The sequence below is a fragment of the Apium graveolens genome, chromosome 7 (assembly GCF_009905375.1).
Source record: "Apium graveolens cultivar Ventura chromosome 7, ASM990537v1, whole genome shotgun sequence".
Classification (NCBI taxonomy): Eukaryota; Viridiplantae; Streptophyta; class Magnoliopsida; order Apiales; family Apiaceae; genus Apium; species Apium graveolens.
Window position 1 is genome coordinate 3043579 of NC_133653.1, and position 13067 is coordinate 3056645.

The 13067-nt window shown below is 33.5% G+C and overlaps 2 protein-coding genes across 2 annotated transcripts; one reads left to right on the plus strand and one right to left on the minus strand.

The window, feature by feature from the left end:
* Nucleotides 1-2132: 2132 nt before the first annotated feature.
* On the minus strand, nucleotides 2133-3449 carry LOC141673107 (uncharacterized). The gene has a single exon (XM_074479841.1). It carries the CDS (start codon nucleotides 3447-3449, stop codon nucleotides 2133-2135), a length of 1317 nt encoding a protein of 438 aa, XP_074335942.1.
* Nucleotides 3450-6880: 3431 nt separating this feature from the next.
* On the plus strand, nucleotides 6881-9196 carry LOC141672207 (protein SULFUR DEFICIENCY-INDUCED 1-like). The gene is made up of 4 exons (XM_074478745.1): nucleotides 6881-7075; nucleotides 7788-8000; nucleotides 8078-8233; nucleotides 8643-9196. Exons 1-4 carry the CDS (start codon nucleotides 6959-6961, stop codon nucleotides 9042-9044), a joined length of 888 nt encoding a protein of 295 aa, XP_074334846.1. The 5' UTR covers nucleotides 6881-6958; the 3' UTR covers nucleotides 9045-9196.
* Nucleotides 9197-13067: the final 3871 nt, after the last annotated feature.

The following is a 13067-nucleotide window of genomic DNA, read 5'->3' on the forward strand; positions in this document are numbered from 1 at the left end:
TTTTGATTTCTGGCTGACCATATACTCCAAAGCACCGTAGCTATTTTCACCATAATGTCCTGAGATTCTTCTGCGAACTTCTGAAGCAACCATTCCGAAGCATATTCCACATTACTAAAATCAAATTCTAGGTCCATCACTCTCCAACACTGCTTAGCAAAATCACAATCAAGGAAAATGTGTGTCAAATGTTCAACATCATGCACACACATTGGACAGCTGAAAGTACAAAGCACCCCTTTCCTTCGAAGCATATATCGAACAGGCACATTGTTACGAGCAAACCTCCATAAAAAGACTTTAACTTTTTGAGGGACTTCCAATCTCCAAAGTTGATTCCATCCAGACTCTCTATGCTCATTAGAACCTGTAGTACTGTGCCAAAACTGATAGCCTGTTTTCACACTATACTTACCATCCACAGAGTGAACCCATGCCACACGATCTTTAACCTGGGTTTGGGGAACAGACGTTGCTAAGATTGCCTCAGCATCACAGTTTGAGAACAAACTATACACCTTTTGGTTATCCCGTTTTTTAAGACCAGGAACAAACAGATCTCTTGCTTTAACAATGTCACCTCTGTCATTAATGTCAGATTCCACTCTAAAATCAATTTTATCTCTTAACCAAGCATCCTCAAAAACATCAATACTCTTCCCATCTCCGAGAATCCATCTAAAGCCCTTCTTCAATTTTTCTTTAGCTTGCCAAAGTCCCGTCCAAAGAAAACTCGAGCCTCCTCCTCGACTAGCATTAAATAACGTACTATTAGGAAAATATCTGGCTTTGAATATACGAGCAACCAAAGAATCAGGATTGCTCAAAAAGTTCCAACATTGTTTTCCTAGAAAAGCTAAATTAAAGCCATGCAAGTCCCGAAATCCCATACCTCCTCTGCTTTTTGACATACTCATATTCTCCCATGAAAGCCACCGAATGCCTTTACCGGAATTATTACTAGAACCCCACCAAAAACTATTCATCATACGCTGTAATTCTTGACACAATGACTTTGGAAGAAGGAAACAAGACATGGTGTATGTGGGAATTGCTTGAGCTACATTACGCAGAAGAACTGCTTTCCCTGCTCTTGACAGACATTTAGAACTCCATCCATGAATTTTCTTCCTCAAACGCTCCTTCAAAAAACTAAAGACTGCCTTCTTAGATCTGCCAATCAACGAAGGCAAACCTAAATAATGACCTGTGCTCAGATCATTGTGAACTCCCAAAATATTCTTGATCTCATTTTGCTTGTCTTGACCAACATTAGTACTAAAGAATATGCCTGACTTTTGCAGATTTATTGCTTGACCTGAAAGCTCCTCATATTTCTCCAAGATAGCCTTAATCTCCATAGTTTCTTCAGACGTTGCATTATAAAAAAGAAAACTGTCATCAGCAAACAGCAAGTGGGTCACAGCTGGAGCGTTGGCACTGATTTTACAACCTTTGATCTTATCAACATCTGCGGCCTCCTTTAGAGATAAAGATAATCCTTCAACACAAAATAAAAAGAGATATGGGGATAAAGGATCTCCCTGTCGAAGACCACGTTTGGGATTAATAGGCCCCACATAATCGCCATTAAATCACACCGAATACGAAACCGTAGATACACACAACATGATCCAGCCAATCCATTTTTCAGAAAAACCCATTCTCCTCATTTGATTTTTCAAAAAACCCCAATCCACTCTGTCATACGCCTTACTAACGTCCAATTTCAGAGCTACCTCTCCATCATTACTTCGATTATTACGTTTCATATAGTGCAAGACCTCGAAGGCCACTAGAACATTGTTTGTAATATTCCTCCCTGGGACGAATGCTGACTGGTTTTCTGAGATAACACCTGGAAGAATCAATTTAAGCTTGTTAGCCAGAACCTTGGCTAAAATTTTATATAGCACATTGCAGAGTGCTATAGGACGGAGATCCTTCATATTATCTGCATTGTCTTTTTTAGGTATCAAGACTATATTAGTATCATTCAGCTCTGCAGGGAAGACACCTTCTCTTATCCAACTGTTGCAGCACTGAAAAATATCATGCCCCATAATAGACCAGAAATGCTGAAAAAATGTCGGGTTTAGTCCATCCGGCCCAGATGCTTTGTCAGGGTGCATCTACTTGACTGCATCTGAAAACTCTTCATAAGTGAAATCTGCAGTTAGAACTTCATTCTGATCACTAGTGATTACTGCATCAGTACTGTATTGCTCAACATCATGATCCACTTCCGTATTTTCAAAAACAGCTTTGAAATACTCTTTGACAACGTTGCACATCTCTTCATGCTGAACTATTACCTCACCATCGTTATTCTTTAACCGAGTAACTTGATTTACTTTCTTTCTGGCATTAGCAAAAGCATGAAAGAATTTAGAATTCGAGTCGCCTTCCTCAAGCCAAAAAGCTTTAGCCCTTTGCTTCCAATACACCTCCTCATGAGATAAGAGGTCATTGAGCTGATTAGTTGCTTCAAAAAACTTACGAACACCCTCCTCATCTTCACAATCAGCGTACAGGTTTACCTCCTCTTTTTTGTGTTTGACTTTATCCCGGAATTTATGAAAAAAATTACGACCCCATTTGGCCATAAAAGAAGAAACTGAGATCAGTTTTGGCATCAGATGAGTAGGTTTCAGAGACTTCCAGAAATTAGTCACATCAACAGTGAAAGAATCTTCCTTAAGCCATGTGTTTTCAAACCGAAAACGAAACTGTTGCTTAGAATGCGAAGTACTAATAAGCTCAAGAAGGATTGGCTCATGATCAGAGCAAATAGTGTTGTGCACTGTAAGATTGCAGAGAGGGAACATATGCCACCAAGCTTCAGTAGCAAAAGCACGATCTAATCTCTCTCTTACCCAATTTTGAGTTCCTCTACTCTTCTCCCACGTATAATTTCCTCCTTTCAAATCCAACTCCATGAGATGACACTCCTTAATTGTACTACTAAAGCCATTTAAGAGATACTGAGGATGAGCATGATCACCTTTCTTATCAGCAGCATACATCATGTCATTGAAATCTCCCAGAATACACCAGGGCATGTCAGATTTAGCAGCCAAAGATTTAATAAAATTCCATGAGTCCCGTCGTCTTGACCTTTCAGGGAATCCATAAAAACAAGTCATTCTCCATTGAACATTGCCAAAACTATTCACCTGAACATCAATATGATTAGCAGATGAATCCAAGACACTACAATCAAAATTTTTCCTCCACAAGATAGCTAAGCCACCACTTCTACCAATACAATCTACTACAAAATACTTAACAAACTTAAATTTAAAGCATAACTCCTTAATTTTATCAGACATAACTAACGTTTCAGATAAGAAGAGAAAGTTGGGTTTACGAGATTTGATCAAATCTCCAAGAATCCAAACTGAACGAGGGTTCCCCAACCCTCGACAGTTCCAGCTTAAGATATTCATTGGGGCTGGCTAGCTTGCTGAGCAAGCGTAGCCAAAATATTTTCAGAGGATACTACACAATCCCTTCCAGAAAGAGTAGCTTCCGTAACCAAACCAGATGAAATTTCTTTTGTTGCACTCTGTAAATACCCTTCTGTATCCATGGTATCATAAGACCCAGGCCCACCTCTTGACCTTTTCCGTTCAACAATATTAAGCCCAGATAGCTCGTCCTCATCAGGCCCAATATAATGATTGGACTTATTGACTAAATCCGAAGTAACAGCTGTCATTGTTCCCTTATCTTTCAGTTGTATCAGATCCATATTTCCATGCAAACCATAACTACTATTGGTTTTTTGAATTACTTGATTCCCTCCTCTATCATAACCACTTTCCCCTGATTGAGGGATGCTGTTATCCCTTCCTTTCCGCGCCTCCCAATCAACGTCCCCTTCATCACGGAGCCACCTGCTTTTCGGTTGTCCAGCCACCCTTCGTGGCGATGCCCTTAACCAAGAACCCCACTCTCTACTGGTTACTTCACTTCTCTTATCCAGTAACTTACGACAAAATCTTTCAGTATGTGTTACGAAACCATAGAAGAAACAAAAGTCCCCTAAACGCTCATATTTGCAGTTTACAACCACCTCTGCCCCATTTCTCCTAGTAATTTTCTTCTTGCGTTTCAGCGGCTTACTGACGTCCAGTCTAATTCTTAACCTCATACACTCCCGTCATATACTTGTATTATTCTTTTGATCATACTCCAAAAACTCCCCAAAGAAATCCCCCAATTGTTTGCCAATCGATTCCGTCATAAGAACAGATGGTAGATCGTGAATCTGTATCCATATATTCAAGTGCCTCAGAGAAACAGTGAGTGGATCTTCTCCATACGGAATAATGTCAATACTCAGCATTGCATTATCAAATTGCCATGGCGCTCCATTCATTACCCAGAGCATATCCTCCCTATGGTAGAACTGGAATAAGAATAAACCAGTTTCAAGTTCCTTGATATTAATCCCCATCGCTGGTTTCCAGATATCCGCAAGCTTTGTCTTCATCGCCCTCACATTGATGGTTTACTCTGTCAAGAACCTTCCCACCAAGCACAAATTATACTGGTTTGAACCTTCTTCCTCCTCGCTCTCAAGCACAACCGCAATATTCTCCTCATTTTCTATTTCCAATCCCTCCACCTGTTCATTCAAATCTTGAAAACGTGCCATTGAAAACAATAAACTCACACGCTTTAGAATCTATTAAGAAACTAAACGGAGAGAAAAACTAAGACTCCCACATAATGGAGAGAAAAAAATTATAGGTCTCAGTTGCCGGTGATTAACACCGGAAGTTTTGGCAATTTTCAAAGTTTGGTTAAAGTTGTCAAAATATGTTTGGATCCTTCTATTGTTGTTTATTTTATTATTTTATTAACATTCGATTTTACACAAATACATAACACAAAACGATACGAAAGAAAAATATACGAAAATAAAAGTACACAAATCCTTTTGAATGAATCAGTTTTGAGCTCGTTATTTAAATACATACAACACAAAAATGCATGATACGAAAATATAGTACACAAATATTTTGTAAGAGATCAGGATGCAATAGCTGAATGTTCACCAAGTGATGGGACTTGGGAGTATTGGTGTGTGAGGGATCCCTTTATTGTCCATTTCTAATTAAATATAATTATAAGTAAATGCCCTTGAATTTATTTGTATCTGGCTGCTTTTAAGTCTATATTCATTGGTGCAATTTTAATACAGAAAATCTTCTTCCTCTACAGGCCAGACTTATACTTTGCGGAATAAAACCAATGAGTAGAATTTATGAAATAAAACTTTATTATTACAAGGTAATTAATTTCCCTTTTCTCGATAATAGTAGTGTATGGATTGGTTGTCGGAATAAGTTTATTTGATTTTTTACCCGTATTTTAAGACGTACTTTAAAGTGTATAAAAATTATAGTTCTGCATAATTTTTCTAAAATTTCTTTTATTGAATTAAAATTTAAAATGTATACTTTTATTTAGAAAAAGAAAATCTGAAAAATAATTTGTCAAGTTATCTTTTTTATACGCGTAAAAAGTCAAAATGACTTGTATTTTGGATTGGAATGGAGGAAATACCATTTTGTTCTCCTTCCTGCGTCGAATATTATTAAAGGTAATTTGCCAAATATATACGAATTTTCAATTTATTTTACAAAAATACGGAAAGGCTGCATATGAGATTGTCGGTAACATAGTGTAGATTGAAAAAAGTTGCATATGAGATTGCAAGCTAGCATTTTAGGTTGTATATGAAATTGCACCGTATTTTTTGTTATAAAAATTGATAATATGTCATTTTTGAATTGCATCGTATTTTTTGTTATAAAAATTGGTAATATGTTATTTTTGAAATCACTCCATTATTAATTAACATATTTTACAATAATGTAAGATATATTTTCCAAACAAATTGGCCAATTTTTTAAATGTTTCCACTAATAAATTATTATAAAATCAAATAATTATATAAAACCAAACAAATTAGACCCGATTTGATTCAAATTATATTCAAATATATCATAATCAAAGAGGCAAATTACAGGGTTTACTGATAGCAGCTGCTTACACTAAAAAAGCATATAAAAAATATTATTCAGTGTGCACCCGAAATGTAGCAGCTGTGTTTACATACGATAAAAAAAATATACGTAAGATACTTATAAAATATATTAAAAAAGGGTTTTATATCAAATTGCGCACCGAACTCGTTAAAATGTATCAAGTAACTATTCTATCTCCACGACGACTCATTTAGACCACTAAAATACTAGTATATATCACTCCGTTAGTTTTTTAAAAAAAATTTAGCGAAAAATGTTAACTTTAAAAATTTGTAGTCGTATATTTTTGTTAAATTGTCAGACACATATAATTGAGATAAATAACGAGACTCCTAATTGAAAGGACATATTCTTTTCATCTCTCTGTTGAATTGTACTCAAATTAATACTGCAATTGCAGATCACTCGGCTTTTATTTTACTCGTGAAGATAACGATTATTTTAGGACCAATTAAACAGATATACAGATTAGAGAGAGGCACTCAAGTTTTCTAATAAACGATAATAATCAAAGAAATACATGACAAACACGGCACTTCTGTTAAAAAAATTTAAAAAATTTAACGAAATGATATATACTAGTATTTTAGTGGTTTAAATGAGTCGCCGTGGAGATTGAGTAGCTACTTGATACATTTTAACGAGTTCGGTGGGCAATTTGATATAAAACCCTATTAAAAAAGTATTTTAATAAACATCCATATCTGTATTCATACAACGAACCTGGACGTATAAACATCCAAATTCATAGTGTACCTCTACATGCAAATAATTTGTCGTATATTAGCGTGTATCTAGACTGAACAATCTGTATAAATTTACGATTCATCTCGTTAACATTTCTACTTCGAGTTTTTTCATCCCCGAGTGCAGGTCTAGAGAAGATAGAGAGATTCATGGAAGGTGAGAAGTCATATAAGAAGGGAAGTAGAGATGATGAACAACATCTTTTTCATGTGATTCATAAGGTTCCTTCTGGTGATGGCCCTTATGTTCGAGCTAAGCATGCTCAGGTAATCGACCTATGTCAAGTCGGGTCGAATTTTTCATTTTAAATTTCGAGTTCAATCTTTTTTTTATGATGTTGAGTTTTTTATATGGTGCCGGAAATCTTGTTCAAACTCAAAAACGAATTCGAGTTGATTCGAGCCCATTTTATCAAGTCGAGTAACAGACCTATGCCAAGTCGGGTCGTATTTTTCATTATAAATTTCGAGTTCAATCTTATTTTAATCGAGTTGAGTTTTTTTATATTGAGCCCGAAATCTTGTTTAAACTCAAAAACGAATCTGAGTTGATTCGAGTCCATTTTACCAAGTCGAATTTGAGCTGGCACTGTTCGAATTACGGCCCTAATCATATCAAACCTCAATATTGATAGCATTTTTTCTTTATCATTTGAATTATTTGCTGGTCAAATTACTACTTTTCCGTCCCGGTAGGTTCTTAAGATTTAAAATGATAGTTCGACATGTATTTGAAAGCTGTTCTTTAAGATTTTCATTTTTTAATAAAAATTTGAACATTTAATAAACGAAAAAAAGCTTTTAAAATAATTTATCTAACTATAGTAGACCAGAGTCTTTAAATGCGTACACTCTATTTTAAATCTTAAGAAACGCCCTTTTTTTCTTGTAGGGGTAGTAGTTAATAATAGCTTAATAAGTTTCAATAACTTGGCTAAATAGTAGCTAGTATAGATTTGATTTAGTTGACATTATGCAGATAGTGCAAAAGGATCCAGAAGCTGCATTGGTGTGGTTCTGGAAGGCAATAAATGCAGGAGATAGAGTAGACAGTGCCCTAAAAGACATGGCTGTGGTGATGAAGCAGTTGGATAGAACTGAAGAGGCCATTGAAGCCATCAAATCTTTTCGAGTTCTTTGCTCCAGAAACTCCCAAGAATCGATCGATAACATCCTCATCGACTTGTACAAGGTGCATATACATTCACTTGCATATATTTACATATTTTTGTCTATGACATGCATGCTAATGCTTGTTTATTTGTGCAGAAATGTGGGAGAATTGATGAACAGATTGTGCTGTTGAAACAGAAGCTTAGGTTGATTTATAGAGGAGAGGCGTTTAATGGAAGACCTACCAAAACTGCTAGATCTCATGGGAGGAAATTTCAGGTTTCTGTCAAACAAGAAACCTCGAGATTATTGGTATGTTTTGTGACCCGATTTTGTCGTTCGTTTTTCATTCTTGTTACGAGTGTCAAGTATTATCGAGAACACATTTTAGCGTGATAATGGGTATTGTTCAACATATTTTTTACACTTTCAGTGTTTGTTCGACGGTTACAGAAGAACATAACTTTCACCGTTAATGTTCTTTCATAGACCGCGTATTGATGATAGAGATTGATACTCCTAAGTACGTACTCACGTAATTTAGGTGAGTCTAAAAGCATTTTTAATGTGAATGCACGAGGGTATTATTGTAATCACATAATTTATTTAAAAAATTACAACTTTACCATTAAATATACACTATGTGCTTAGGTAAGCCCCTAAGTACGTACTTAGCGGCATTTTTCTCGATATATAATATTTCTTACTCTGGTCTATATAGGGGAATTTGGGCTGGGCATATATGCAGAAATCTAACTACATGGCAGCAGAGGCAGTGTATAAGAAGGCCCAAATGATTGATCCAGATGCCAACAAGGCCTGTAACTTGGCCTTCTGCCTCATGAAGCGGGCCCAATACGACGAGGCCCGTGTGATATTTCAAGATATATTGCTAGGCAGAACCCAAGGTGGTGATATAAGGACCACAAACAGGGCTCGAGAATTACTAACAGAATTGGAAAACCAGACTCAAGTGCTTCCATTGGGCCTATTGGGCCTTGATCTTGATGAAGATTTTGTTGATGGGCTTGAGAAGTTGATGAATGCATGGGCACCAAGTAGATCAAGAAGGCTTCCTATTTTTGAAGAAATATCAACATCTAGAGATCAATTAGCCTGTTAGATAGATGTGTGTCGTCCACAATTTGGGCTACTTTTGGTATATTAGTAATTGTAAAAATGGAGCCCAATTAATACTGTAAAGTGGAGAACCCATGAAAGTGATTCGGCCCATTCCATGATATAATTATACTTTACAGAGCCCAAAATGTGCAACATACATTTCCAAAATGATGAAAAGATATGAACTCCCCAAATTAGTTGTTACATTTGAATTTTACGTGTATTTAAAGGTAATTTGACTGTATCTATTTTTTAATTATTTTAAAAAAACTTTTGTAAATAAAAACTTAAATCTTAAATTTATTTATTTTTTTGCTAAATAACTTAAACAGTTGGTCGATATCATAGTAAGATAAGTGATTTGAACCTATAACGCTTTAATCAACAACCTTGGAAACAGTCGATATCATAGTAAGATAAGTGATTTGAACCTATAACGCTTTAACCAACGACCTTGGAAACATTCGAGGGAGTCTTATAAACAAGTTCGAGCTTGAGCCCTTCATGTAAATAATTATTAATATGAGGTGGAGGGAGTATTCAAAACTTGCATACTTTTCCAGCATGAAGGGCTTAAGCTCGAACTCGTTTATCAGGCTCCCTCGGATGTTTCCAAGGTTGTTGTTGCTTAAAGCGTTATAGGTTCAAATCACTTATCTTACTATGATATCAACCAACTGTTTAAGTTTATAAGTAAATACTAGTCTATAACCCGTGCGATGCACGGACTGATTATAATATTTGTAATTTTATTATTTTGTTATTTCGTAAAACTAAATTATAAAAATAATAGTTATATATTATTGAAATTAATAAAATTAAAATATTTACGTATTATTTTTTATGTATTATATATTATTGAAGAATTCAAAATTTCAATAGTTAAAATTTTAAAAAATCTTTTCTTCTTCTGCAATGTATATGGCGGGTGTAGGGCCTATACGAAAGTGGGAGTCTTGAATATAAGTGTACATGGATGATTTACTATTGTTTTTTTAATTTTTCCTTAATTTAATAAATATTTTATTATATTATAATTTGAATTAATAAAATTAATTTTGAAAGTGTTTGATTTCCTACCAAGAAAGAAGTTGAGTGCTCTTAAATATCAAGCTGGATTATAATTCACAAAGTTTGTAGTTATATGATATGATTTATTTATTTTGATTAAATAATATTTGTTTAAGCTTTTTTTGAAAGGTGTTAACATATTTTTTAGGAAGGTGGTAACTAACCGACCAAACACAAACATAAACAGCAAACAGCAAACAGCAAACGTTTTTAGGGACGGAGGAGTACAATCCAGCGTGATTCTTAATGTGTCGAAACAAGTAGACAACACAAAATTGACTGAAAACTGTTTACTTTTCTGCGTGAAAACAAAGGTGCTATGTCGTGTAAGAATATGACAGGAGTCGATTCTTAATTAGGTAATACTTCACTTCCACCATTTGTTTTCTCATTATATGCACATAGGGTGACTTGGTGAAGTTTTCTGCATAAGATTACAAATGTTTAGCTACATTTATGATTCGATTCTTTCTCTCCGTTCAGAAATTATCTTCCCATTCCAATTGTTGTACTGAAATTCGAGTAGTGCTGCTAAGTATACACCGAAAATTTCAATTTTTTTATAAAATAATATCTCATGACACATGATAGATTGTGCTTGTAACGTGTATGTCAACAAAATTTCAATTTTTTTACAAAATGATACTCGTTCCGTCCCCTCAATTCTTTACATTGGGGGATGGGAGCTCGGCACGCACTTTAATACTCTTATTTCAATTCTTTACATTTGGGGGACGGGAGCTCGGTACGCACTTTAATGCTCTTATTAAAAGTAGTTGCATAAATCTTTTTTAATTTTTTTTCTTCTAAATAAAAATATAATGTTCAAACTTTTATAAAAAAAATAAAAAAAATTACAAAAATATACTTTATAGTTGTCTTAAAATACGTGTCAAGCATGTGAAAAAAACTGTAAAAAAATGAGAGGGACGGAGGTAGTATGTCATCCTACATGACAAAATTTACTTGTAACGTATATATGAACACTTGTAACTTCCCGTCATATATGTGACACATAATTTTTTTAGAAAACCGAGCCTAAGTGTGTATTCAGGCAAATTATTTTAAGACATTTTGTAATATTAAATTTTAATAATAAATATGTAAAGATGAACATATTTCTCTAATTTTTTTTTTGAAGTAATTAGTACTTTTCTTGAAATTGTGATAAGATGGGTAAATCACAATCAACTACAAGTAATAGATAGGTTATAGCTAGACATAAAACAGGGCATGATAAGAAATAACCACAAGTCACCTATCAAAACATAAATAGAAGTTCTGTATTCATTGTTTGTGAAACCAAATTGTCCTCTCCACCAATAGTTGTGTTTTCTTGTAATTGTGCAATCATATTACTCCCTCCTCCGTCCCAACAGGTTCTGTACGTTCACTATTTGCACGTATTTTGAGGTTTGCATAAGGTATAATTTTATAATGTTTTTTAATTTTTTTTTAATAAAAGTTTAAAAATAAAACTTTTATTCAGGAAAAAAAATTATAAAAATATTATAGAATTATACTTTAAACGAGTATTGAAAAACGTGACAAACAGTAATGTATAGAATTCAATATCAAATCTTGCACAGAAAATTTACATGCAATCATTGTACAATTATTAGTGTTATAAGATCAAGTGGATCATATGATGGTGTACATTTTGGCCCACACTAAATAATTGTTTATTAAATTAATAACTGGCCGACTATAATTTGTGATCAAACACTAGTTTTTATACAAGAGTCTGAGCTCACATAACAAAAAAAAAATAATTAAATCTAATTCATGTAAAGTTTTGGGTTAAATTTGTTAAAATTTATTAGTTTGAATCGAATTTGTAAAAATTATCATGAAATTCTTTTACACTCTTGAACTTAATTTATCACTAATATGGTCTTGTAGTCTACTCACTCAAATTATTGAGTGGTGATTTTGATGTTTAGAAAAGAAATTTGATTTGTTTTCCATCAATTATGTACTACCAAATCCTTAATTGGAGGAGAACAAATCAAACTAGGAAAAAGAGGGACACCAAAATCTTTATTTACACCAACAATTTTGTTGTTGGGAGCATGATTGAGCTCTTATTATTTTTATAAGAGATTAAGATTTCGACATGTGTAATCAATTAGTAAAAAAAATCATTTTTTGAATAGTATATCATGTTCGTCATTCAAAAAATATTACGAGAACGGACTTTACTATCATAGAAGTTAAAATTATTCGTTATGTATGTATTGGAGAATAAAATAGAATAATTTTAGATGTTTCAAATTAGTGCTCAAAATGAATACAAAATGCCACTTGTCGGGATCTAATTAACTATAAATCTATTAATAATAAATTTCACCTATAAATATATTTCAAATTGACAAATTACCAATACCTTATGGTTTGAGACAAAATTTTGATATCCCATTCAATACTTCTAGTATTACTCATAGAATATATCCTTCCATACATGCTAAACAATTGGAGTTTTATCCCATTCATTTCTTGAAATATTATGTATTGTACTCTCTCTCTGTTTCATTTTATCCGTCGTTCGACTTTTCTGCTGCATTGAACGTATAGTAAAAATTATTATTTTTAAATTTATTTTTTTGTAAATAAAAATTTAAGTTATATATTTTTATTCAAAAAAAGAAAATTTTAAAAATTATTATTTTAACTATCCAATCAAAGCACTTGAAAATAAGTGCAGAAAAGTCAAAAACTATTAAAAAAAATAGAGGGAGTATTCAATAAGTTTTACAAAGCTCACTAGTTTATATTTTTTTTCCCTTTTTTCATTTTCTCAAACTTCAGTTCACACATATTAATAATCAAGTGACTCAGAGAATACAAATTGGTGTGAAAAGAATATGTAGTGGGTATAATTAGCACTATTCTATAAATGTGTACATTGACAAATTGTTTAGCTTTGATCTTTATAAAAAATAATTAAATTATC